At 45.8% G+C, this 27828-nt stretch overlaps 1 protein-coding gene across 5 annotated transcripts in view; it reads right to left on the reverse strand.

Annotated features, from left to right (window-relative positions):
- Nucleotides 1–3005: 3005 nt before the first annotated feature.
- TMEM114 (transmembrane protein 114) overlaps nucleotides 3006–27828 on the reverse strand; it is a 31325-nt gene continuing 6502 nt past the window's right edge. The window contains exons 3-4 of one of the 5 annotated variants that reach the window (XM_075899265.1): nucleotides 9060–9197; nucleotides 3006–6532 (exon numbers count right to left, since the gene is read on the reverse strand). In XM_075899265.1, coding sequence (XP_075755380.1) covers nucleotides 6474–6532; nucleotides 9060–9197 — 197 coding nt within the window. In that variant the 3' untranslated portion in view covers nucleotides 3006–6473. Of the gene's footprint in view, nucleotides 7044–9059; nucleotides 9198–10791; nucleotides 11811–18406; nucleotides 20760–21859; nucleotides 27517–27828 lie in introns of those variants that run through there. The other 4 variants (XM_075899263.1, XM_075899267.1, XM_075899266.1 and 1 more) reach the window with 4 other exon arrangements.

The following is a 27828-nucleotide window of genomic DNA, read 5'->3' on the forward strand; positions in this document are numbered from 1 at the left end:
TGTAGAGGTAAGTAACCACTTTCAGGCTGTCTCCACAGGTACTATGGTGGAGAATAGTTTGGCAGGAACCTCTCAGGGAAGAAATCAGAAGAAGACACCATCTACCAGAAGGCATGGGATGCATAGTTGTAGGGATGGGGATTCCATGACCACAACCTTCAAAAGAAGAAGACGGGTGGTGGTGGTCGGGGACTCCCTCCTAAGAGGAACTGAGTCATCCATCTGCAGTCCAGATCTGGAATCTCGAGAAGTATGCTGCTTACCAGGAGCTCACATTCAGGATGTGACCAAGACTCTTCCCAAAATGATCAAACCTTCGGATCACTACCCCTTCCTGTTTCTCCATGTAGGAACTAACGATACGGCCAAGAAAGACCTTGAGTGGGTCACAGCAGATTATGTAGTGCTAGGAAGAAGGATTAGGGAAATTGAAGGATAAGAGGTGTTCTCGTCTATCCTCCCTGTTTAAGGAAAAGGTCCGGGTAGGGATCATTGAATTGAGGAAGTAAATGCGTGGTTGCGCAGATGCTGTCGGAGAGAGGGCTTTGATTTCTTCAACCATGGGACTCTGTTCCGTGAACAAGGATTGCTAGGAAGAGATGGGATCCACCTAACCAAGAGAGGAAAGAGCATCTTCATGGGCAGGCTTGCAAACCTAGTGAGGTGGGCTTTAAACTCGGTTCCTTGGAGGACAGTGACCAAAGCCCTATGCTAAGTAAGGAAGTCAGATACCAGGAAGAAACGTAAGGAGGAACGAGCAACAAGGGAGGACCCCTGATTCGGATGGAGAGGGTAGGGTGATCAACTGGTTATCTAAGGTGTTTGTACAACAATGCAAGAAGCCTGGGAAACAAATAGGAAGAATTAGAAGCCCTGGCCCAGTCAAAGAACTATGATTTGATCGGAATAATGGAGACTTGGTGGAATGATTAGCATGACTGGAGCCCTGTCATGGAAGGGTATAAACTGTTCAGGAAGAACAGGCAGGGGAGAAAAGGAGGAGGAGTAGCATTGTATGTAAGAAAGAAGTATGATGGCTCAGAGCTCCAGTATGTAGAGGGAGAGAAAAGCCTGTTGAGAGTCCATGGGTTAAGTGTAGAGGTGGAAGCAACAGAGGTGATATTGTGGTTGGGGTCTGCTATAGACCGCCGGATCAAGTGGATGAGGTAGATGAGGCTTTCTTCAGACAACTGAGAGAAGCTTCCAGATCACAGGCCCTGGTTCTCCTGGGGGACTTTAATCACCCTGACATCTGTTGCGAGACCAATACAGCAGTACACGGACAATTCAAAAGTTTTTGGAGAACGTTGGGGATAACTTCTTGGTACAAGTGCTGAAGAAATCGACCAGGGGCCATGCGCAGTTTGACCTGCTGCTCACAAACAGGGAGGAACTAGTAGAGGAATAGAGGTGGGTGACAACCTGGGAAGCAGTGATCATGAGATGGTAGATTTCAGGATCCTGACCAAAGGAAGAAAGGAGAGAAGGAAAATACACACTCTGGACTTCAGAAAAGCAGACTTTGACTCCCTCAGAGAACTGATGGGCAGGATTCCCTGGGATGCTTACATGCAGGGGAGAGGAGTCCAGGAGAGCTGGCAGTATTTTAAAGAAGCCTTATTGAAGGCACAGGAAGAAACCATCCCGATGCACAGCAAAAAAAGCAAATATGGTAGGTGACCAGATGGCTTACCGGAGAAATCTTTGGTGAGCTTAAACACAAAAAGGAAGCTTACAAGAAGTGGAAACTGGGACAGATGACTAGGGAGGAGTATAAATATATTGCTCAAGAATGCACTGGAGTTATCAGGAAGGTGAAAGCGCAATTGGAATTGTGTGAATACAGAAAAGTAAGAGTGCATTTAACTCAGCTCAAAAGGAGAGAGACTGTTAGTGTAGAGAATCTCGGATGGACAAGGGGCCCTCTGCCAAAGCTCTGTGAAAGTTATCTGGGGAAGGGCAGGACTCTTATTAGCAGGCTGCATGCCTGCTAGGAGAGAGCTTTAAGACTGCTTCAACCAGCTTCTCCCTTCTGTTTTAATGATAGAACTAGAACAGACTCCATAAGGAATCTCTTTATTTATTTAAAATGTACTCCAGTGGACACTGGGATTTTTGTGTGTCTGTACTGTGCTTTTGGCCAAGAGCTGAAATCACTGAGAGCTGAAATTACTAGGTTTGACCCAGAGCCAAATCCACTGGTGGGAACAGCAGCAGGTGGCCAGCAGGAGCAGTGGGAGCAGCAGCAGGTGGGAGCAGCTGGCAGTCATCTTCTGGCCAGCAGGAGCAGTAAGTGGGAGACTTCGTGATGATGCATCTATGAACTCTGGGTCTGCACTGACTGGACAGAGCCATGAGTGAGATGTTTGAAGTGTGGAAGGCAAACTCTGAGTTGGGGATTGAACTAACATAGTTGAAGCAAAGGACTCTGCCCTGCAGACTCTGGTGATGGTATCTTGGTTATGGATTTTCTTTGTTTATGTGTGTTTCCTTAGATTAATGCTAGATTACTGTTATTATATAGACTGTTTTTATCTCTGACTCCGTGCTTATGAGAAGGGAAGAATTGCCTGTAATGGTGCCCAATGGATAGGTTGAAATTATCCCAATTTACTGGGTGGAGGTTTGACCCAGTTTGGTTACATTTTTGAAAGAACCCCCTAGATACTGCACCTGGCCCTTCTGACTGCTAACTGCTACCATAGGAAGGGTAACATACATAACTCTATGCCATCAACATGTCAAAATAGTGCAGGAAGTTCAAATAAAAAACTAAGATTTTTAAATGCTCCTAGAAGGCACAGAAAATAATCTTAGTAATTTATGGTGAAAAGCTCATTTGTTTTGTACTTAGTTTAGACCACTCCACCACCTTTGTGAGTGTAAATATTTTACATTTATAAAAGATTTGTGTGGCTACAATTCAGACATTCAATAGAGGTATTTGGAAAGCATATCATATTATATATATATATATATATATATAATAACGCTGCATGGGAAACTGTCAGGTTCCTTATAGAAAACATATGTCTTAGTTCTCCTTTGCTTTTGTAAACCATGCTCAGCTGTGAGATATCATTTTAGAGGAGTCAGAACAATTCAGGTCCCTTTTAATGGAGCAGCAGTAATATATTCAGAGAAAAGCAAGAAGCTGCTGCTTATAGTCCATTTAGACATAACAAACATTTAGAGTAGTATTATACAGGTTTTGGCACAGCACTAAATGTGATCTCACATATACAGGGGGTTTGTTGATACATAGAGGTGGAGCCTAGCACACAACATTTAAAGTGACATACTCAAGCACATGTAACTTTAGCAATGAAAGCTTTTCCCTGCTTCCATTTTAAAGCCATTTCTGTGGTTTTGTCCTGTTCATAGCACATAGAAAGATATCCAGCCTAATTCAAGTGTAGGGTGACATGTTGAAAATACAAGAACACTGGAATGTTGTTGGGCGGGATTTTTTAAAGCACCTAAATGACTTTGGAGCTCAATTTGATTGTCCATAAGAGAACTTGTGATCTCAGGAGCTTTAGAAAATCCTGTCTGTATTTCATCCTTATGAGACGGAGAGAGATGATGTTATGGCTAAAGTACTGGACTAGGAATCAGAAGATCTCATTTGTCTCCTAGCTCTACTGCAGACTTCCTGCATGAGTATGAGCAAATCACTTAGCCTCTCTGTGCCTTTACTCTTAGTCCATTAAATTCCCAATACTCTCTGACTCCCACAGGCTGGCTGGCTGGCTTCCCTCCATTTCACTTAATTCCCCCTTGCCCTGTTTACAAAGCTGCCTCTTTGGAGCAACGCCTGTCTCCCACTCTGTGTCCATACAGCACAGAGCACAATTGGGCTGTGCTCTCAGCTGGGGTCTCTAGTATCACTAATGATGCAGTTTTTTAATTCAAAATACAATAAATAATTATAATCATTAACAGAAGCAGGTGAGAGTCATTATCCCCGTGATCAGTAAAGGAGAAACTATGATGCAGCGAGGTAAAGGGACCAGCTCCAGGTCCCAGAGCACACCCAGCACTGCTGAGAAAGAAAGTAGCATCCCGACTCTCAGTCTTGTGCTATGTCTACACAACAGCATTATTTTGTAATACCTTACATTATTCTGAAATATCAAAGAGTGTGTCTACACTGCAAGCTATTATTTTGAAATGATGTCGAGCTGGTGGACTTCTTACTCCAACTCCTGTTACCCTCATTTTACGAGGAGTAAGGGAAATTGAAAGAAGAGTGTTTTTCCCTCAACTTCCTGCTGTGTAGACAGCGCCAAAAGCTGAATTAAGCTATTTCTACTTAAGCTACACAATTGACGTAGCACAAGTTGCATAGCTTAATTCGACTTTTGCCCTGCTGTGTAAATGTGCCCTAAGTCTACTTATTTCAGAATGATTTTCCCTGTATGCATGACATGTGGATCACCATACTGAAGCCATAAAGAAACACTCATCCTTAATAGGAATATAGTGGAGCTGTTGATTCAATAGAGGACTCACTGGAAGTTTGAGGGTTAATAGCACTGCAACCCAGGGACTCTGTGGGCTATAATACAAAAACAAGGCATCAGCACATAAGATAAGTTTCAGCTGAGTTGTACGTTTAGTGTTACACAAGTCACAATCCATGTTAAGAAGTCGCTCCTATCTCAATCCATGTTAAGAGTCCCCATTGACATTACAAAACTAGATGTCAAAGCACCTTGGAGAACAAAATAAATGGCATTGTTAAAGTATAATGCATCTCAAGAATGCAACTAGCGATGCGCAGGTTTCCCTGTAAGGGAAAAGGGAGAGGTTTATAACTTGGGTGCCACACTGGCACACATCTGAAGCAGTGTACGACCTCAATATTGGTGCACAAAACAAAAATCACTGTGCTCATGGATGGAAAATCTTAGAGGGAGCACTGGCAATGTGTAATGAATTGTGAGGGGTAAATATCATCTATCATGTAAAGTGAGTGCTAAGTTTGCAGAACTCCATCGAAATTAGAATTATCTGACCTAGCTTACATTTCATTTTTAGCATTAGCTCTGTGTGTGTATAACCCACAAATCTAGTGTGGTTACTGAGCAATGCAAGTGGCACCTAGACCACAGCAACAGTTAAGACCAAGAGACAGCATGGGCTGGGAGCCAGCTGGCTTTTAGCTCAGAGGGTAGAGGCTCCTATACTTAGGTCCCCAGGTTCAAATCCGCCCGGTGGCGGTTACATGTGCATGTATGTGCCATTAGAAAAGAGAATCATATCTATTATATAAAAACAGAGGTCTCTCATGTCTGAAGTGGGGTGTAAGGCCAGGTCTACACTATTGGAGAAAGTTGATCTAAGATATACAACTCCAGCTGTGAGAATAGCATAGCTGGAGTCGACATACCTTAAGTCAAATTTCTGCAGCATCCCCGCTGTGAAATTGATGGGACAAACTTACTTCTCATGACCCAGTAAAAGAGTACTGGGGTCGACAGGGGGGCCAGCAGCAGCTGATTTAGTGGATCCTTACCAGACTCATTAAATGGAACCCTGTGAGATTGATTGTCAATCTCTGGGTAAGTGAAAACAAGCCCTAAGGGAACAGAAGGAATCTGTAATTAGTAAAGATGAACACTACCTTTAGCTACAGCGTTGTATTAATACCATTGATGTCTACTAAATTGTTCTTTAGACCAAGTCCTACTAGTGTCTCTAGGATATCGCTCAAGTACTCTGGAACCCAGGGTACTCCGGATTGTTGTCTGGGTGGGTTAGGTCACACTTCTGTGTGTGTATGTGTGTCTATCTGTCCAAGAACTCTTCCTAAATGCTAAGAGTTAGGACCACCAAATTTGGTATGCAACTTCCTCTTATAGCTTAAAGCAAAGTAAAGATTTGGTTGGGCCAGAAAAATGGGATGTGCCTGGAATGGGACTGCATTTCATAAAATAGAAATGGAGGACTGGGACATCGGAGGGCAAGGGTAGAGAAAGGGACAGCTATCTGCTATATATTTCAGAGAGTTTGTCTGTTTGTGTGACTGTGTGTCTGTTCCCCAGCTGCAGGATTGTAGAATCATAGAATCATTCTCTTTCAGACCTAGGATTCAATGATTCTATGATTCCTGCCCCCGCTGTAACCACTGGAGCTGCAGCGGCCATGGAGAAGCACCTCTCTCTCCAGGCAGCCTGCAAACTGAACCCCTTGTCCCCTTCCCCACCCTAGAACAATGATGTAAATGAAAAAGACCAAAAATTAACTGAGAGAAGGACCAGAGCAATGATGGGTAAATCTGCTAGTACATGTATACAGACTCTGTATAAGAACTGATACAAAAGACATGCTGTCTAAGGGCTGCTTAGTGGCCTATGCACAATAAATGTGGTGATGGTGTTAGTCCAGCTGTCAAGGGAGAGAGGCTTCCGACACAGCTGCCCCTAATCAGAAGCACCCCTGTTAGCAGTCTCAGCAGAGGCCCATGATTAAATTGGCTGTGGAGACCAGACTCCAGTGCAGTCATGAGGAACTTTGTCAGGGGCACCTAAAGAGGGAAAGGAAAGAGAGAAACTGTTTGTGCTTGACCTGGAGAAAGCTCATTCTCTGCGCTTGTCAAACAAGCATCCTTAGTGAGCACTAAATACACCATTCATTTTCTTTTTAAAGACATGTAGGCCAGCCCATAGATATTTAACACTTGGTACCACCACACAATTGTTGGAAGAGCTAACTCAGCATCCTAGTACACTCAAGAGCAGCTTTGCCATTCTTCTCCACACTGATCCCATAGATTCCACGTATGCATTAGGCTTCTTTGCTGCTTCAGATCCTCTGCTCCCGTCTCTGTTTGAGGCCCACTATTCGGGCAGCCAGCAGGAACGCTGCCCCAGTCAGCACCTCGGCAATGAAGGAGACCCACACAAGTGCCAGTGACCAGCCAAACTTGATGTTAACTTCCTGCAAGAGACTGTTGTTTCCCAAAAGGCAGAGGGCTTCCTTGAAGGCAGCTGCCGCATATGCAATGTAGACACTGATCCCAGTGAGTGTAACAAGGCCTAGAAGAAACACAAATAGTGTTGGGGTCCACTTTACCTGAGCTAAGGATCTGCTAGATCTCCCTCCCTATATTGGCAGGCAGAGCTCTCTCCTGCCTTGGTTTTGTATCTTGTCTCTAGTTTTGTTTTGGTCTCTGTATCACTAAATGAGGAACTGAAATGCAGCACAGCATGTTTCCTGCAAAGTGCACCTATTGATGCATGTCTCAGGGCTGTCCTGTCTGCTGGACAGTTTGAGGCAGCTGCCCTGGGGCCTGTGCTTTGTGGGGGAGGGGCCCACAGAGTCAAGGGCAGTCTGGGGGATTACCAGGGAGGCCTGATGCCAGCAGTAGAGGTTGGACCCTTCTGCACTCACTAGTGGTGGTGGGAGCTGCATGAAGTGGAACAACCTGGCCCCAACCTCCTGTATTCTGCCATCTCTTAGCCAGGCTCTCCGCTCCACCACCCCAGCCCCCACCTCATTCCGATCCCCTGAACAATAAGGCTGGGATGCAAGCATGGGGGAATGCACTGGGCTGGGGCCAGGTCGCTCTGCTTCCCACTGTGGCTGTGACTAGCACTAACCCCCCTTACACCTCCCCCTCCCAGTAATCTCTCTGGTCACATCACCCATGGGGGGGACCTTGGGGGATGGGAGAGGGTGGAGCAGGGATAGGATGAGACAAGGCAGGGCAGAGCAGAGGCAGGGCTTGTAGGGAGGGATGGAGCAGGAGTGGGGAAGGCAGAGCAGGGGCAGGAAGAGATGGGGTCCAGCCTATATTTATTCAAATCAAGAGAGAACAGCAGATAAAGTAGCACTCTATATAAAACTGAATCATGTCTATGTAACTCAAACACCTTCTGGGTGTGGTGCACTGTCCCATCTAGTGGCACCTAGACCACTTACAGAAAAAGAGAATGAGTTTTCTCTGCAGCCTGAGTTGAGAGCGAGCTGGCTTTTTGCTCAAATTGTAGAGGCTCAGGCATGAAGCTCCAGAAGTCCCAGGTTCAGTTCTACCTGTCAGCGTTACATTTAGATTAAGCTACAGTCTCAGAGGGGTAGTCATGTTAGTCTGTATCTGCCAAAACAATGTGTCCTGTGGTATCTTAAAGGCATTTGTGAGTGCAAGTGGTATCTCCCACCGAGGTGAGTTCAGTGTGTTTTGATGGAATTTCCCTCTGAAACAGCTGGAGACCCTAGGGCCTGGGTTAGGGCCCTCCTTCTAGGGCCCCGTCTGGCAGCCCCTTAGGTATCAAGCACTAGGACATGAAGTCCTATGCTGAAGTGTTTCTCTAGTGACTCTGGCTACTAGGCAATACTGCCCTTGACACCAAGGGTGATTGTCTTCACTCTGGTCCTTGGACCTCGAGAGTGTGAGGTCAGAGACAACCAAAAACACTTAATCTCAATGTATCCACACCAATTACCTGCCCTGTTACAGGACAAGTTGTGCATACATTGACACAGTAAGGAAAAAATAAATAAAATGGCTGGACAGACCATGTAAGCCCCTCTTTCCAGGCCTGATACAGAATCCACTGAAGTCAATGGACATCTTACCACTCATAGCTGTTTTTGTTTTTTCTCTTAGACTTAAGATCAAGCCTTAAATCACCACAAATGCAGCGTTGTATAATGCCAAGTTTCACAAATTCCAAAGCCACTATCATTTTACTATGATTTTTTTTTAAATCTTGTCTCTAAAGGACGAAAAACTGACATAACATTTTCTGAAAGGGTATGTAACCTTTCAGGGATGAAGATACCATGTTCAAGATGTCTCTCAATCCTCCAAGAGACACGGCTACATATAACTTTCTGCTATACCTTGTTGTAAATGTCAGCGAGCTACTTCAGAACCCCATTACTAGCTTTTTAATCTAAAAGGAGCTGAATGGGAAAGCACATAAAGTGAATAAACACTGGCACTCAGTTGGAAATCAGACATTTTGCTGGCTGTTCTCATTGCCCTCTGGGAGTAAATGCCCTAGTTCTAAGCTGTCACCCTTCATCTAAAGTAGGTCTCAGTACAGTACCTCCAAAAAGAAAAAGCATTCCCGTCATTAGAAGCAGCAGGTAGGCTCTGGCAAGAATACTGATAAATCCAGTCATCCCTCCAAAAATCATCAGGATCAAGCTGAGAGGCAGCAGGATTACAAATGTCCCATGCATGTCTAGAGAGAAGAAGAGTTATCAGTTTTTCATTATCACTGCCATTTGTGCCCTATCAAGATCAGGGCTTTATTGTGCTGGATATCCCTATTACAGGACAGGGTGTGCAAACACACAGTAAGACCATCTCTTCTCCATAGAGCTTACAGTCTAAATAGACAGGATGCAGGATGAGGGAAATAAAATGCAACACGAGATCCTGATCCCTTCACTTAGGGTACATCTACACTGCAAGCGTCTTTCGGAATAAGCTTTTCTGGAAGAGAGCTTCCAGAAAAGCTTCTTTCAAAATAGCACATTTATCCACAAAAAGCGCAACAAAATAGTGATTTCTATTTTGAAAGATAGCATCCATGCTGATTGGATCAATCTATCTCAATTTAAGGCTACCCAGAACCAGTTCAGGCAGGGCATTAGGTCAGCCGTTGCTTCTGGGAGCTGCTGCATAAGGCTATCTCAGACATATGCTTAAAGGGACCTCCCTGGACAGCTGTTTCTCAGGTTCTTCTGCTTACTTGCCTACCTCTCTGAGGGGACAGCAAAGCATTTCCTCTGTGAACTTTGGTTGCCCTGCTTCAGGACACCACAGCACTCCCTACCATGGAGATGGAGCTGCCTCTGGGCATGCGATGGCCCCATGTTGCCAGTTTCTGCAGCAATTTCTGCAGGCTGCCTTCATGTCCCTGCATGAGCTCGACCCCAAGCTCATCTCTGAGAACCTCTGCCTGTGTGTGGGAGCGATGCCCTTGCAACCGCACCCCACGATGGAGCGATGCCTCTGGCAGCTGGACACCAGTTCCAACTGATGGGACCAGCTGCTGATGGAGCGATACGATGACCAGCTCCAAAACTTCCACATGAGGAAGGAGATTTTCCTGGAGATGTGTGTTCCTGGCTCACCCTTGCCCTCAGATGATGGGACACCCAGATGTGACCCGCCAGACAGTCACATCTGTAGCTCTCCACACCAGACAGTTACCAATCTTTAGACAACCAGTTCAGTGTGGGGAAATCAACTGTCGGGGCCCATCCTGGGTGGTTCTGCAGTCCCAACATCACATAGCCCTGAAGGGGGGGTGGGCTTCATGGGAGTGGCTCCTGGGGTGTTTATGGGGGGGAGGACTCAGGGACCTCCCAAGAGCTCATGCACCCCCTTTGATTCTCTGTTTTGTTTCTTTGTCTCCTTCTGAAGGTGGTGAGACCAACACTGTGCAGGGTCATCCGTCTGGGTGACGTGGACCCCACTGTCTCTGGATTTACTGCCCTGGGCTTCCCCAGCTGCAGGGGGGCTATTGATAGCACACACATCCCCATCTCAGCCCCCTGGGCAGCACAGTACATAACCCACAAAGGTTACTTTTCTATGGTCCTGCAGATCCTGGCTGACCACCGCAGCCATCACGGACATCTTCGTCGGCTAGTCAGGGAAGGCACACAACACCCGTGTCTTCCACAACTCCAGTCTCTACCACAAGCTAGAGACCGGCACTTTCTTCCCTGAGTTTAACATCAAGGTCAGGGACATTGAGATGCCATTGTGCATTGTGGGGGACGTGGCCTACCTCCTCATGCCGTGGCTGATGAAGCCATACACCAGCAAGGACCTGAGCAAGGACCACTTCAATGGCCGCCTGGACAGGGCCTGCATCCAGGCTGAATGAGCCTTCAGCCGCTTGAAGGCAAGGTTCAGGTGTCTCCTGATACACTTGGATGTGGGGGAGGAGAACATCCCCCAGGTGATATCTGCTTGTTGTGTGCTCCACAACTGCATGGAGAGAAAGGGGGAGGCCTTCCTTCTGGGGTGGGGTGTAGAGGCTAGCCAGGAGGGAAGGGCCTTTGAGCAGCCACACACAGTTGCCATCCAGCAAGCCCATCAGGTAGGCCTACGCATCCGGGAGGACCTGAAGGAGAGTTTTTCTGAAGGACCCCAGTAATTCTCCCCAGGGCCTCCTCACTAAGGCTTTGCCCCTGTGCTTTGCCCCTCTCTGCCTTTCCCACAACAACCCCTCCCTTCCCTGCAGACACAATAAAAATTGCTTTGTTTTGGAAAAAAAACCTGGTTATTTATTTGGGATAGAAATAACTGGGAAGAAGGGGGGATAAGAAGCTGGAAATGGAAGGGGGCTCAGAACCTTGGAGGAGGGTGTGGGGGGGCAGAAAAACTTGGAGCGGGGAGGAGAGGCTCAGGACTGGGGCTGAGAGTGGTGCATGGCTTGGGTGCTTCCTCCGCCTCGTGTGTGGGGACCTCTGTGACGTCGTGGGTGGGGAAGTCCAGAAAGGATAGAGGAATAGGCAGAAGGGGGTAGCTGGAGTTGGGTCAGGCATGGGAGGGGGAGTGGGGACAGGGGCAGGGACAGGAACTGATGCCAGGTAGGTCAGAAGCTCCTGAATGGCTGTACACGTGTTGCGTCCCTGCTGCAGCAGTTCAATCCACATCTGGGCCCTCCACTGCGCATCATCCCAGACCTTCTGGGCCAGTGTCTGCCACATGTCCTGCAGGATGCAGACATGCTCCCTCAGGAGGTCCTCCTGGACCCTCCGGCAGCTGCGGCTCCCCGAGGATCAGGCGGCTGGCTTGGGTGGTGTCAATCACCCCATAGTCATGGCTGGTCCAGCTGGGGAGAATAAAGAGAGGTGGTCAGTCATCCCTGGAGACACTGTCCCTGATGCCTTGCCCTCATCTGTGAACTGAGAGCAACAGTTCCCAGGTCAGAGGATGAGGATGTCCTGGGAGCAAGGCCATGTGTAGCCTGGACAGTGGGCCCTGAGGTCTCTAGGGGACTATGCTTTCCCATCCCCCCCCCCCCACACACACACACGTCCCACAGACAAGCAGGCAAGGAAAATGGCAAGCCACACTGGGATCAAATGGCTGGAAGAGGGACCTCGAGCTGCCTGGGCTTACATTGGGGCTGCACACACACCTGTGCCTGGCAGCACTGTCCGTGGGAGTGGGTGCTGCCTCGAGCATGCAGGCATGACTGTGTGCCATTTGTGGCACTCCACAGTCTATGGGCATGTGTGTCTGTGTCCTTGTCCCCAGCCTCCTTCCAGCAGTGGCTGATGGTGGGAGGGAGTCCCCCTCCCCGGGAGTCAGACGTGTGGCCGGCCTCCCCAAAGCCGGTGAGCAGGAGCCCAGGGGTGCTCCGGGGCTGCCTCCTGGGGCTGCGTGGCACAGACAGGTGCTGCACATGCATCCACTTGCACTGACTGAGTGCGATGGCCAGGCCGAGAAGGCCAAGCAACAATTGCACCCCAGCCCGTCAGTACCCACCACCCTCACCCTGTATGTGTGAAAAACTAAGACCACTCGCCTGATGATCCCTCCCTGGCCTCGGAGGATGCCTGGGACACATCCAGGCCACGGGGTACTGGCTCCAAAGTGAGTGTGGTCACGGGGCTCACCATGTCCTCATCATCATCATCACAGGCTGGGACCCCCAGAGGAGCAACGACAGGCATCTCCAGTTCCAAGTCGATCACCAGGGGTGGCGAAGGGGCTGCACTGCCCCCCATTATGTGCTTGGTGCAGGTCTTCAAAATAGGGTCAGGAGTGGCGTCCTGCCCTGGAGGGTGAGCTGCTCTCCCTCGCCCTGGCATAGGCCTGCCAGAGCTCCTTAACTTTGCTCTGGACCTGATCCAGGGTCCTGGCGTGGTTCTTTGTGGCCAGGCTCTTGGCCATCCAGCCATATATGTCAGCATTCATGTATCTGGAATGGAGATCCTGGAGGTTCTCCTTGTCACTCCACGCCTTGAGGAGGACCAGAATCTCTGCCCCAGACCAGGATGGCACACGTTTTTTGTGGCCCCTGGAAGGTTTCTGGGAGCCCTGTGCATGCTCCCTGGGACAGGCAGGAGGCTCTTGGGGCACTTGTGGCTGGGACATGGTGCCCAGACATCAGGCAATGTGAGCTGTGCTGCGGCTGGAGGCTCTGAGAGCTGGCTTCCTGCCACATGCCCTGTCCCCTGTGTCTGTACCTTTAAGAGCTGCAGAGGAACCGAAACTATAGAGTTTTGATGAGTGTAGACCAAGTGGCCAGCAGAGCACCTGTAAGATTTCCTGGAGGACTCTTTTTTTGACAAAACTCCCTATTCCATGTCCACACACACCTAGTGGAATGAGGTTTACCGGTATTGGAAAAAGCCATCCGTTATTTTAACTTTCTTTCGAAATAACACAGTTGTAGTGTGGACACTAGTATTGTTTTTCCAGAATAATGGCCGTTATTCCAGAAAAATGGTGCAGTGTAGACGCACCCTTAGGCTTAGTAGTACTTCATTCGGTAAACAGCTCTGCTGATTGTACTTCTCCTTTTCAGTAAAGGTATCAGAATCTAGCCCACAGAGATCTAGGTGATGGGTTGCAAGTTTCATGTTAGTTCCAGATCCTAGTTTTCTTAGATTCCATGAAACCAGGAATATTCTTAGTGCTGACTAACTTCAACAAGTCCGTGGTAGGGATGAGAGGTTACATGTACAATGCAATGGTAGATGGCTAGTGTATGTCTGATGTGGGTGCTCACTGCCAGATGCATCTCAGAATTACACTGAAAGAGTCATGTCAAAGGTTTTAAATGACAACTCTGCATAAGGCCTCCATCCAAGGGCTGGAACTCTTCTGATTCAAGTTAATTTTTCCCTCTGGCTACGTCTAAACTATGGGCTTCTTTTGGAAGAAGCTTTTTTCGGAAGAGATCTTCCAGAAAAACTTCTTCTGAAAGATAGCATCCTAAGGATAAAATTATTTTGTTGTCAGTATGACCTCTGTGTGACCTTGGTGTTAAGCCTGGTATTTGTAAAGAGGTACATGCTTGGTCACAGGTATGCAACTAGAAGGGGATAGGTGAAACTGGCATAAACCTGTTTTACTGGTATGAACCTGTTGTAAGGCCAAAGAAGGGAATGTGAGGGAGTAGGTAATGATTGGAGGGGATTTGATGCAGAGAGCATGACCTGTGTATGTGTGTACTGTCAGTTGTCAGTGGAAAAGGGGTGATTACCATGTATGATAATACAAAAGACATTGCCTTTTGTTTGGGAAGTTGCAAAACTTTCCTGAGAGTATCCTGGAGATTTTTGCCCTGGAATACATTCCTGAATAAAGCTGGTTGCTAAAGAAGGGTGTCTGAAATTGATTGGGACAGGGGCTTGGACCCCCATCCAAACCCTCAGATTAAAATTCTCTGTCAGTCCACACTGCAAAAGTGTATCGAAAAAGCGATCTACTTTTTCGAAAGAGAGTGTTCAGACTGAATGGATGTTCTCTCACATGTAAGCTGTAATTGCTATGAATGGAGTGGCCTCCAGGGCACTTGTGCTTTTTCCTCTTTCCTCTTCTTCCGAAAGAATTCCCTCTTCCACAAAGGCTTCTTCCTCATAGAAGGAGGGTTACCAATGCCAGGAAAACCCCTCTGTTCTTTTCATTTTCTTGCAGAAGAACGCAATTGCAGTGTGGACGTTCCTCAAGTTTTGTCAGAAAAATGGCCTCTTTTCCGACAAAACTCTATAGTGTAGACATATCCTCTGCCTCTAATCCCAGTTGCTGATTTTTTCTCTTCAAATGATGGGATTTCTTCTCTTCAAATGATTCTCCTAGAATACTTAATTACTTCTGCTTTTTATTGTAAGAGCTGGGGTTGCAGAAGTGGGAAGTGTAGTGTAATTGTAGCAGCTGAAGCTGGGATCCAGACCCCTGGCATCTCTTTTCAGCTCTGAGACTGCCATGCAGGGACCTTGACTAGTTCACAGATTACTGATCTCTGTGCTTCAGTGATGTGGGGGAAGTGAATCTTAACTCATTATCTTGAAACCTTAATTTTGCCTCCCAAAGCCTGTATGAAAGGCTTTGTGCTAGAAAAAAAGAGACAAGCCAAAAGCAGCGTTCAGAGCACCTGCAAATCCAAGGGAACACATTCCTATTAAGAAACCACCACGGAGCCCAGCTCCATGCATGCTACATGCTGAAGGGTCTCACTTGATAATTTCTGTTTCCCTGTGTGGAGGAGTCCTCACGGCCTACCACGCTTGGATATGAGTCTGACGAAGTAAAGTCTAGGCCCTGCTAAAGCCTGGTTCAAATGTGCATGCAGGCGGAGCCTTAGGCAAAACAATTAGGCTACGTCTATATTGCAGGCTTCTTGCACAAGAAGCTTTTTGCAGAAGAGATCCACACTGCAAAAGCGCATCAGAAAAGCAATGTGCTTTTGTGCAAGAGACCGTCCAGATTGCATGGACACTGTCTCGCAAGAAAACTCTAATTGACATTAACAGAATGGTCACCAGAGTACCTGTGCTTCTTCTGATAGACTGTTTTTGCCCAAAAAAATGTTTCCCATCCACACACACCTTTTGCGCAAGAGCTCTTGTGCAAAAAGGAGTTATTCCTCACAGAGAGAGGAATACCTATACCACAAAAACCCCTCTGTTCTGTCGATTCACTGTAAATTTCCTCGCGCAAAAGTGCACTTGAGGTATGGACGCTCCACGTGTTTTTGCACAAAAATGGCTGTTTTAGCGCAAAACCCCTGTAGTGTAGATGTAACCTTATGTGGAAAATGTAACCTCTTGCCCTCGGTTATTGGATAAGGCCTGAGCATAAATAACTAACAAAATGCTGAAACTGCTATGTGTTTATCATAAATAATAATCATAGCTGAAATTTCCAGAATTATTTTTGCTATGGCTTGCAGGAATAGAGAGCAAAATAATGGACACACCTTGCGTATTTCAGAAATACTAGCCACAAAATAGGTAAACAACTTGGGATAATTGCGTATGCTAGGGTCTGGACAAATAAGATAAAGTAAAAGAGGCCAGCATAGTCATGATTTATAGAATAGGGAATCACTTATAGTTGGGGTGAACAACCAAGACTCGCTTTGTTATAAAAATGGGCTTTTGTAAAAATATAGTTGGAAAGTAGGATAGACCCACAGATCCTGCTCATTGTAACTAGAAGCAAAGACCCTTCATCCGGCCACGCAGCATGAGGCGTCTCTAAGTGTGGGAGTCAAAGAGACCACAAACCTCCTGCCTTGACCACTGTAGGGGAAAACGGGTGAATTGTAAGTGAACTCAGTTTAATGTTGTAGTAACTGACTTGCAGTAAGAACTATGTCTGAAGCATGTGTTGCATCTTGCTCTCTATTCATAGTTACTGCATTGCTTTGTTTCATAATATTGGCTTTTGACATTTGCAGAAGACATGCTTAAAAACATATTAACTGCTCGTAAGGCTTGCAAAACTTAAAGGATTTGCAATAAATAAGCAAGTGGTTAAGTCTCTCTGGTGTGGCCTGGTTTCCTTTGGATCTAAAGTCACGCTGAACCACACAACACCCAGCATTTCCCATGTAGTGCTTCCATGGGGTTCTGCTGTATTTTGGTCCTGCAGCCACTGAAGGCCTAAGACAACTTGTCCCATAACAGCTCAATGCCCTTTGAGAACGATGTACAAAAGACATTTAACCACGTAGGTGAGAGCCCTATAAACCACTTGATTGGCACAGGGTGTAAATAGTGAAAGGACTTGCCTATATTCCAGATTTCCCTATTACCTCCTGCTAATGCCGGTGCTATATAATAAATACTCTATAACTGCTGAGGCCACTGCAGGAATATTCTTATCCCTTAACTTTAGTGACAGAATAAGGGTGTTTAACTCAGCATGCTTACCCTTCTCTGCTCATAATTTTTACGCAGCTTGGTGTTTTTATATCTTTTGTTGTAGTACCCTATTCTATACAGACTGGTTATACCGTGTGTTAGACACCTCAGCTCTGCTCCTCACACCTTATGGAGTTTGTTTCCCCTCACATACACACATTTCATTCCTTCAGGTAGGGAAGCAGTCTCTGTCATCTTAGTCTTTCTGAGAACACTGAACACTTCCATTAGTTCACCAGAGCACCGCCTTTGTCCTCTGCCCACCTCCCTTTGTGTTTCATCACAAAAATTCTCCAGACTTGAAATCATCTTTGCTGATATCCATGGATCCTCTCCAAAGCAACAGTTCAGTCTGCAGAAGCGAAGAGTGAGGGGGGATTTGATAGCAGCCTTCAACTTCCTGAAGGGAGGTTACAAAGAGGATGGAGAAAGGCTGTTCATAGTGGTGACGGATGGCAGAACAAGGAACAATGGTCTTAAGTTTCGGTGGAAGAGGTGTAGGTTGGATATTAGGAAAAACTATTTCACTAGGAGAGTGGGGAAGCACTGAAATGGGTTACCTAGGGAAGTAGTGGAGTCTCCATCCATAGAGGTTTTTAAGTCTCGGCTTGACAAAGCCCTGGCTGGGTTTATTTAGTTGGTATTCGTCCTGCCTAGAGCACGGAGCTGGACTTGATGACCTTCTGAGGTCTCTTCCAGCTCTATGGTTCTATGATTCTATGAACAGTTACCTTAAGTGGTATGACAGAGTCCCACATGATCCCACAAGCCTTTTGTCCTACTTCATCCCATCTAGGTTATTTATGTAATAAACGCAAGGTTGCCTGTGTAATCATCAGGGCTCGTCGAACCGTGGCGAGCCCTACTCGCCAGCCGCGCTGTCCAGTATGCGCAGATCGCCCGAACCCGGCTCTTCCAGATTGCAATCTACTCGCCACAGGTGAGTACATTGCATTATTTGTCGAGCCCTGGTAATCATAATTCATTACTCTTGTGCATAGGCCTTATGATCATGTGACCATGTAGTGGGATTTTTCCCACCACATAGCTGCTGCATTTAATGCCTGATGCTTCATCTACACAACAAGTTTTTGCAGCAGAAAATATTCTAATGAGAGACTCATTAGCATAAGTGGCAATGTCATTTGCATATTTTCTGCCAATCCATTTTTTCACTAGGAGTTTTTGCGCAAAAACAAGCAGTGTGAACATTTCTTTTTTGCACAAAAAACCCTTTTTGTGCAAGATTGGTATACCTCCTTCTTTGAAGCATAAGGAACTTGCGCAAAAAGGGGGTTTTGCGCAAAAAGGAAATGTCCACAAGGCTTGTTTTTGTGCAAAAAACTCCTAGCGAAAAAGCAGATCGGCAGAGATATGCAAATGAGATCACGACTTATGCTAAGGAGACCCTCATTAGCATATTTTCTGCCTCAAAAACTCATAGTGTAGACGTAGCCTAAAAGAATGTTCATCACGGGCACCAAATTCTCGCTTTCCCTAGGGATACTCCACCCTTGTCCCCACCAAGGCCCTGCCCTCACTCCGCCTTTTCCTACCTCTGCTCTATCCTCCTCCCCTGCCCACTCCCTGCTCACTGCTGTCTAGCTACCCCCAAGCCTCTCCCTGCTAGCTCATCAGGACACTGCCAAACAGCAGATAAGTAGCAGCACCTCTGAACGACTTTGACTGGTGGTGCTGAACACCCACTATTTTTTTTTTCCTGTGAGTGCTCCAACCCTTGAGTTCCCATGGAGCCAGTGTCTATCATGTTCTCATCACGAAAAATTATTCAAGACTTGTTCTAGCAATTTTTCAGTGGTTCCAGGCCTTGTTTACAGAATGCTATTCAAACCCTGCTCTGACAGAATTATTAATCTCCCCCTGGGGCTTTTCTGTTTTCTTCATTACCACAGTGTCAGAATGCTTCACAACCAGTGTCCCAGTGAGAGGAGGGGGTAGCTGTCTCCCACTTCACAGATAGGGAACTGAAGCACAGAGGTCAAAGGAATTGACTTTTTTAGTGTGCAGGACCTGACCTTTTTTTCTCTCTCAGAGAAATTACCATTATATAGCACTTAATTTACATGCAAACTTTGCTCCTCTTGTCTCAATTTGTCTGTAAGTAGACTGCTCTTGTTCAAATCAGACCCCACTATCTCAAGTCAGGCCCCCAGGCTTTGTCTACTCTGAAGGGGTTTTGTGCAAGAAGCTTTTTGCAGAAGAGATCTTCCGCAAAAACTTCTTGCACAAAAGCACATCCACACCAAAAAAGTACATCACTTTTGTGCAAGAAAGCATCCACACTGCATAGACCCACTTGCACAAGAAAGCTCTGATTGCCATTTACAGAATGGCCATCAGAGCACCTGTGCTTTTTCTGATAGGCTCTTTTTGCGCAAGAAATCCATGCCTTTTTGCGCAAGAGCTGTAGCACAAAAAGAAGTTATTCCTCGCGAGGAGAGGAATAATTCTACCAGCAAAAGCTCTCCGTCCTGTCAATGTACTGTATTTTTTTTTTGCGCACAAAAACGTGCTTGGGGTGTGGATGCTCCACCGGTTTTTGCTCAAAAACAGCCATTTTTGTGCAAAAACCTTGTAGTGTAGACATAGCCCCAGAGAATGAGAAACACCTATCTAGTCACCATTTGTGAAAAGTTTGGTTGAAGTGACTTGCCCAGCATCACACAGTCTGAGGCAGAGCTAGAACCTAATGAGGCCATCCTTCATCTTCCTGCAGTCCCTGCCGCAGTCACTGCACCTTCCACTTCAACATAGAAGGCAAGAGTCCTATTGACAACAGAATTATTCACTATACAACCATGATTCTCATCCCAGGGCAGGTCCATCCTGGGCTCTGAAGAAGGCAGGGGTCCAGTATGTGTGTTGGGGGACAAAGGGGAATAATGATCATGTAATTAAAGACAATCTCATACTCACAAGGAGGCTGAAATAAGGTTGCCCAGGTAGACTTAATTCTGGCCAGGCCCCCCAATGTGGGGGGCAAAGGATCTAGTTGTCCCAGGGCCCAACAAATTAAAAGGTTCCAGGGCTTTGGTCCCTTTAAATTGCAAGCAGAACCTTGCATGGCATGCTCCAGGAAGCACTGAGGGCTGGCTGTGGGAGGTGCAGTACAGTGTGTGTAATGCTGAGAGCTGGCTTTCCTTAGCCCCTGCTGAGTGTCCCAGAATTGAGCTCCTCGCACATTGCCCAGGGCCTGGCCAAGTTTGCCACCAGCCCTGATTTTGGCATTTCCTAACTTTGAATACCTGGCTCTTTAGTCTTAATCTTTAATGTTGCTTTAAGCCTAATTTTCTAGAGGATTTTTTTAAGAAAACTGAAAAAATAAATTCTACCACAAGTCACCATACCAGCTCCTCTTGGGATCAGCAGCAGGGCTGGAACCTTTAGATCCACCATACAGACCTCTGCTACTTATGGTAACGGTGTAACCAATAGCAACAGTAGGTTGGCATCCTCTAGATGGACCTGCAGCTTTGCTAGTGGGTTTCACAGTTATTTGCTGGCTGAAGAGGAATGGTGAGACTCTGGGTTCCATTCCAGACCCTGGAGGGAGATGTTCTCTAATGGGCACTGACTCTTCTTCCCCCCACTCCCTTCCAGATTGTCTTTATCTGTGTCCTGGATCCCTGTCCCAGGCCCATCATCTTTGCCATTCTAGTCTGCATGCCTCAGGTTTCTCATCCCAGTCTCCTTCCTGAGTCAGTCCCAATCTCCTCTTCTCCCTCCAATCGGACTCTTTATTTGAATTGGGCCGCTCCCCCTATTCACACTCTGTTCTCAGTTCAGGTGTTTGGATGCAGAGCCAGCAGAGTCCACAACAGTCTGAGATGAAATTGCAAGGAAAGTCCTGTTCAAGTCCCTGCTGCAAAGAGTGGCCCCTGGAGATGTTAAAACAAAACAAGTTTTCAGAACGCTTTGACAGGGGCATAGCAATGTTTTTCCTAGCCACCCTCTCGGAAACAGCTGAATCGTTTGGGCTGAAATTTTTCAAGAAAATGAACCATTTGGGTTGCTAGATAACTGCCTCGGGATGAAAGTTTGACAAACTCTAATTGCACTGTCTTACAATGGGAAATGCTGGGCAGCCAGCCCTGCCTATAATAGAACATTAACTAATAGGATTCTGAACAGCACTACTCAGTTTCTTAGGGAGATCCAACAAACACTTTACTGTGTCTACTGTCAGGCTATGTCTACACTTGCACAACAAAACTTGTGTTGTTCATTGGTGCTTAACACACAGACACACACACACACACACACACACACACCGTGAACTATAATGTTTTTCCCGTGGCAAGTGCACATGGTAATGCTGTTTTGTTGGCAGGAGCACTCTCCTGACAACAAAGCAAAACCCATTGAAGAGTGGAAGTATTTCACTTGTGCCAACAAAAAGCATTCACACATGCCAGCTTTTAGCAACAGAGCTGTGTCTACGCAGCTGTGTCAGTAAAAGCTGCAAAGAGTAGACATTCCCTGGCATTCTGACCTTCTGAGATCCACTTGCTGAGAAACTGACCTTCTGAGAAACTGAGATCCACTTGCTTACCCCATTGGCACCTACCTGCCAACTGCTACAATCCACCCAGTCCCCTGAACCTATCTGGGTCTCTCTAAAGCCGTGGTCACCAACCGGTCGCTCGCGAGCTACTGGTCAATCTCGAGGCCTCGACCAGTCGCTCACGAGGCGTCCTGTAAGCCCTGCCCCCATTTCCCTCCCACCCCCCAGAAGCCCCACTACTTACCTCCAGAGAAGACGGAGGTAGTGTCGGCTTCCGGCGCGCTGGGGTTTGGCCCCGGGGCTTCCCGGCGCGGGGAGGGGGTTGGCGCCGGGACAAGCGCCCACAGGGCTTCCCTGCGTGGGTGGGGGGGTTGGCTCCCTGGGCAGGCGAGGCTTTCCTGCACAGGGAGGCGGGGGGGGGGGGTGGCCCCAGGGCAGGTGAGCACGCACGGAGCTTCCCTGCGTGGAGGGGGGAGTTGGCCCCAGGGCAGGCGCATGCGGGGCTTCCCTGTGCGGGGGGGGAGTCGGGCCCCTGGGCAGGCGCACGCGCAGGGCTTCCCTGTAGGGGGTTTGGCCCCGGGGCAGGCATGCGCTGGTTTCTGTCTCCTTCATGGTTCCAGCCCAAGACTGCCTCGCTCCCAGACCCTGCCCCCCAGCCAGGTGTTCGTCTGCGCCTCCCTCCCTTTGTCTTTCCCCCTGGGAAGAGCCTTGTTATCTGATCAGGCTGGGCCTAGGTGTCTGGGCTAATACACATGTCGGTGAGTCAGTGGGAGTCACACATCACAGCTCAGGGGAGCCCCAGGTTACAGAGCAGACAGCACCCCCATTACATTACAGATGAGTACACATGAAGAGACAGGTATGACTCAAATATGGGAGGGGGGAGCACAAGAAAGAAGTGACTCTGCAGAGCTAGTACCGGCCACACCCACCACAATCCTGCTCTTGCTGTGGTGGGAAAAGGAAATAACCCCTAGATAGAAGCTGGTAGCACAAACCTAGGGTCCATGATCCACATTGTCCTTCCCCTACCCTCATCCATCTGCCTTTATCTAAGGGTGTGTCTACACTATACCATAGGTCAAAATAAGATACATAATTTGAGCTATGCATATTGCGTAACTTATTTCAATGTTATTTCAAAATAGCTTATTTTGAATTTGGCAGTCTATACAGCACTTATTTTGAAATGAAGTGCTATTCCGAAACTCCCTTGTAGAATGAGGTTTACAGGGGCAGAATAGCAAGCCTGTTATAATTTGAAATAGCGGACGCACTCAAAAGACGCAGAATAGCTAATTCAGGATACATCCAGTATCCCAAAATAGCATTGCAGTGTAGATGTAGCCTAACTGACCTTATCGTGTGCCTTCTAATTGTGGCATTTCACATGATCATCCCCATAAAATCATTAATCTCCACCCCATGTTTAGGCTTCCTGAACATTAAATGCACTTAATAAAGTTGCCAGTAGGCAAGCAGAATTTATCTGTGATGGACCAGCTCTTCGGTTAGTATTAATCAACATCTCTGCATTGAAGGCAATGGAGCTACCCCACATTACTCCAGTTGAGACTCTGTTTGTGACATTTTGGGGTCCACCCAGAACAGGAAAGAATTATATCATCACCTGCCCCAGAACTTCAGGTTCTTTGCCTGGTGCAGCTATGAGTCTGTTCCCTGGCTGCAATAGCCTGCCCAGAGCTTATAGCCTCACCAGTTCTCACTAGCCTCATTATGCTTTGCATGTTGGTACTAACTTCCCTTCCAGCCACAGGTCTCCCCAAATGCATCTTTCCTAACGTATTAATTACCCAGATATTCATACTGTTCTCTCATTTTGACCCCATGGGTGTGAAGCCAGATCCCCAGTTATCAGCTCACTCTGGCTCTCACACATGCACATCAGATGGAAATAAAGTTTGCAGAGGATGTCCTTTAATAGCCAATACCCTCTCGTTCCACTTGGTTTGGATGATCAGTATGACCAGTCCTGAACTGACATGCCCCTATTAAATTAATCTAAATGCTGCCTTTGTTGGAGAAGTTCAGGACTCCTGAAGATCAAATACATTTGTGAGCATTAATGCTTTCTGGTCCTCAAGTTAAACTTTACCTGGGATGCAATCTTCAGCAGACGGATGGGCTCTCCTTATGGCTACTGGTCCATAAGCTAGTCTCTTGAACTTCCTTAGATAGTAGATTGATATGTCCAAACGGGTTCCTTGGGTTTCTGAGAAACCCAAGGAATCACTTTGCACTAAGAGTACCAGTGTCAACAAATGTTAAGAGCCAAATGATTTTCAGATCAATTCCCACACAGACTAAAGAATATGATGCAGTATCTACACAGCGCCAAATTTTGAAATAACCCACTATTCTGAAATGTCCCTTAATCCTCGTGGAAAGAGGTTTATAGGGACGTTGAAATAGCAAACCCAAAATAGCTTGCTGATAAGACATTGGATAGCTATTTTGGCATACTCCAGCATCCCAAAATAGCATTGTAGTGTAGATGTAGACAAAAAGAGCAGGATCAAGCCCAGCCATGTGCTTCACATAGCCACTGAGCCTGATTCTGCTTTCATACCAGTTTTACATCAGTGTAAATCCACTGACTTCAGTAGGGTTATTAATATTTCTGTGCTTGCCAGAGGAGAACTTGGCCTTTTGGGGGCAAAGTTTAATATCAATCTGCAACTAAAGTAAAGGAGAACAAATGTAATGGCTCACTTCTACCTTCAGAAATGACATTGCTGGGAGCAGCACCATGTAAACAAAAGCTATAATTGTGCCTGGAGAATGAGATCATGAGCAGGGATGAGCAAGGATGACTTCATTTTGGAGTTGTTACCTGCTTCACAGCTTCTCAGAACACTGTCCTTCACTAGCTGATATAGCAGGTCAGAAGGGCTAATGAGCAGTTGCTTTCTTGTCTATAGTTTGACTTCTATGAGTCAAGGCCTTAACTAAAGTACCCAAAGTTATGGATTCAAATATATTAAGCATGTTACAGGAAGTGCATCTGGATACAGCATGTCTTCTTGTACTTAGAGATAGAGCCCAATGCAGAGGGAACAGAAATCCACTTCAGGCTATTCTCCTCCTTCCAAATGAATTAGCAAAGTGATGAAGTGTTTCTCATGTCTAACCATGCAGGGTGGGCGAGCTAATGTTAATCGCCTGTGACAGTCACATGGACTCTGTAATGCCTTCTCCACTAGAAGCAAATTTCAGGTATAGACTAAGTGAAATCTATGCATCTTCCTAGGAGGAAGTACTGCTATCTCTAGATGTGGGTTCCAAGGATTTATGAGAAAATGTGGTAATTTAAAATCTGCTAATTAATTATCTCACGTCAGGTTAAACAAGGCATTTAGCATATACTGTATGAATCCAAAGCCTAAGACTCATTTTGTTCCACTTCAATAAACACAGTTATCACCTGGCAAACTTTTTTTGAAATACTGCCATGGAAACTGTTCAGTGATCCAAACTCAGGCCTTCTGCCTTAGATAACAGAACTAGTCTACAGAAGGAGGCTATTTTAAATATCTTTAGAACACTTCTGGCCTCAGTGATCAATCTGTGTAAGAGGCTCAAATGTGATTTCTGCTGACACACACTCCATTTCCTGCTTTTCTGAAGTGGACTGAAACACATGTTCCAATGTGGTCCTGGTCCTTCTGGTGGCATATAGAGATTATGTGGGTAAAAACCTTTTGTTCTGTTTATGAAATTTCACTCTTAGTGCATTGGCAATGTGGTTGGAACAGCCTTTTGGTTTGTTCATTTTATGTTTTCACTGTTAGTTGGGCAATTTAATCAGCCCATGAAACGAAATAAAAATCAAATGTTTCTGGACAACAAATGCTAAAAATTAATTCATTTCAAACTTCAGCCAAATGTTTGAATGAAATGTCTTGCAGTAATTGTCAAGATTTGTAAATATTTTAAAGTAATCATTCAAGATGGAGTGGATTATTGGAAGTAGCCCACATGAATGGTTAATGAATTAATCAGAAAATCAGGTGATGTGAATGGAGTTATGCCAGCTTAGCACCTGGACATATATCTTTAACTCAGTTCTCCGCTTAATATGATTATGTTGAACTTATTTTAAGGGGAAAAATAGGATTGGTTTTGAGTGTCTGGCAAATAGCAATGCCAAAACTACAAAACAGGCAATAAGCATTACTGCTTTAAAAGGAAGGGAGAAAACATAATTGTAGAATAATAGGTAATAAAATATATCCTTCACCTTCTCTACCTTCCAAGGCCCATGTTGTTTGTTTTAGGCTAATGAAACTCTCAGATCAAAACATTCACCTGGTAGTGTGATTCATTTGGAGTAATACTGAAGTCACTGCAAATCTCTCAGGGTCAGAAAGAATCTCATGAACTCACTGAAGAACTTCAGTGGGGAATCATGCACAGTAGCTCAGAAACAAATAAAATCAGTATAACATACTAAGTATTTATTACATGATTTAAGATAGAAAACACTGAGTTATATTATTTAATTTCATTTAGTTTGTATCATGGCAAGATGGCTCTTTAAGAAGCCTGGTCCCGCTCTCCCGTTACTGATTTCATCTTAGAAAGGGAAGATTATGCAGACTGTAAATCCCAGGGATCATGGGTATACTGTAGGCCTGAGAACAAGGTATGTTGGGAAAGGAGGAAGAGATACAAGTAAGATGCCTTAATTTATAATGGAAACAAGACCATTCTTTGGACTCTCCAGATGAAAGTAGGAAAGAGGGCCTAGGAGAGGGCTAAAGGGACAGACAACGGGCTGTGTAAAGTACCACCTGCCAGGGGTGATGCTCTGACTAAAAAGCTAGAGCAATCCAACCCCAGAAAGGGGAATCAAGGGATTGGGCATCTGTGTAATACTTGAGATAGGAGAACAGAGCTAAAGAACTCTTTAAGGGGGGCTTCTAGCTAGTGGTTGAATTGTCCTTATGCTGGAAGGGTCTTAATTTAGCCAGAGGACTAAATGAACTTAGTATGAGAGGGAATGTAGGAAGCAGCTTCATTATCATAACTAGGAGGTAAGCCATTGCAGGAAAGAGTCATTGTCCTTCCACAGGAAACATTAAATTCCACATAACCATATAGTTCAAAGCAAGTTGATATTAACATGTACATTGTGAAAATATTCTAAAAAGCTGATCCATGCCCAGGTGCACATACTATTCTCAAAATCATAACAAGGAAAGCATTTTCTCCCAGCTATATGAGTGGAAAATGGCATGACAACTAACACCTGATCACCGGGTGACTCTGGAGCACCTAAGAAATGAATTGTGACAAGAAATCAGCCATTGGACAGGAGGAGTACATTGTTTAAATGACTTTGGCATTGACAGTGATTTAATCATGCCTCATAGGTATCTAATGCATTTAAGGCTATGACACACAGTATGTGAGAGCAAATCAGGATTAAAAATGGTATTTTCTCTAGATTCTTCTTTAATCTTCATCATATATTTCTTTACATGTGATCAACCCAACACCACATCTAGGTCCATAGGGTTGCACCCCTGCAGCAGAGCTGGTTGCAGATTCAAGACATAAGATGAATGATCTTTGTTGCATGAAAACACATTCTTGTGGGCCTGGGGCAGTGCTTTTTGGGCTAGACTTCATACGGGGGAAAATGCTCTGCTGGTAACAGAAGCACAATCTTGTTCAAAATGGCCTCATTTTTCTCAAGCTGCAAATAATTATACATTTCTTTTTACTATATTTTTAAACCAAAACCAAAACTGAGTTGAACATAAGAATGGCCGTATTGGATCAGACCAAAGGTCCATCTAGCCCAGTAACCTGTCTTCCAACAGTGGCAAATGCCAGATGCCCCAGAGGGAGTGAACAGAACAGGGAATCTTCAAGCAATCCCTCTCCTGTCACCCATTCCCAGCCTCTGACAGAGGTTAGGGACACCATTCCTACCCATCCTGGCTCACAGACATTGATGTACCTAACATCCATGAATGTATTTAGTTCTTTCTTGAACCTTGTTAAAGTCCTGGTCTTCACAACCTCCTCTGGCAAGGAGTTCCACAGGTCAACCATGCAATGTGTGAAGAAAAACTTCCTTTTGTTTGTTTTAAACCTGTTAGCTATTAAAGGTGAAAAGTCATTCTCAGTTTAGCTTTGGAAAATATAGCAAAAAAGCTACTAACTAAAAGATCTTGTACAAGCAAATGCCCATGATTTGAGAAGAGAATCCCAATCCGTTTTCAGGGACCTGCAAACTGTATACCATTCATACAACACTGAAGTCATTTTTATTAAAATGTTATATAGCAGTAGTACCCATAAGCCTTAGTCAGCATCAGGATCCCATTGGTTGGTGCTGTACATATATATAGAAACCCATGAGCCCTGTCTCAGCTTGATGCTAGTTCAAAAATCATTTAGGGTTTGTGTTT

The sequence above is a fragment of the Pelodiscus sinensis genome, chromosome 16 (genome assembly GCF_049634645.1).
Source record: "Pelodiscus sinensis isolate JC-2024 chromosome 16, ASM4963464v1, whole genome shotgun sequence".
In the NCBI taxonomy this organism is placed as follows: domain Eukaryota; kingdom Metazoa; phylum Chordata; order Testudines; family Trionychidae; genus Pelodiscus; species Pelodiscus sinensis.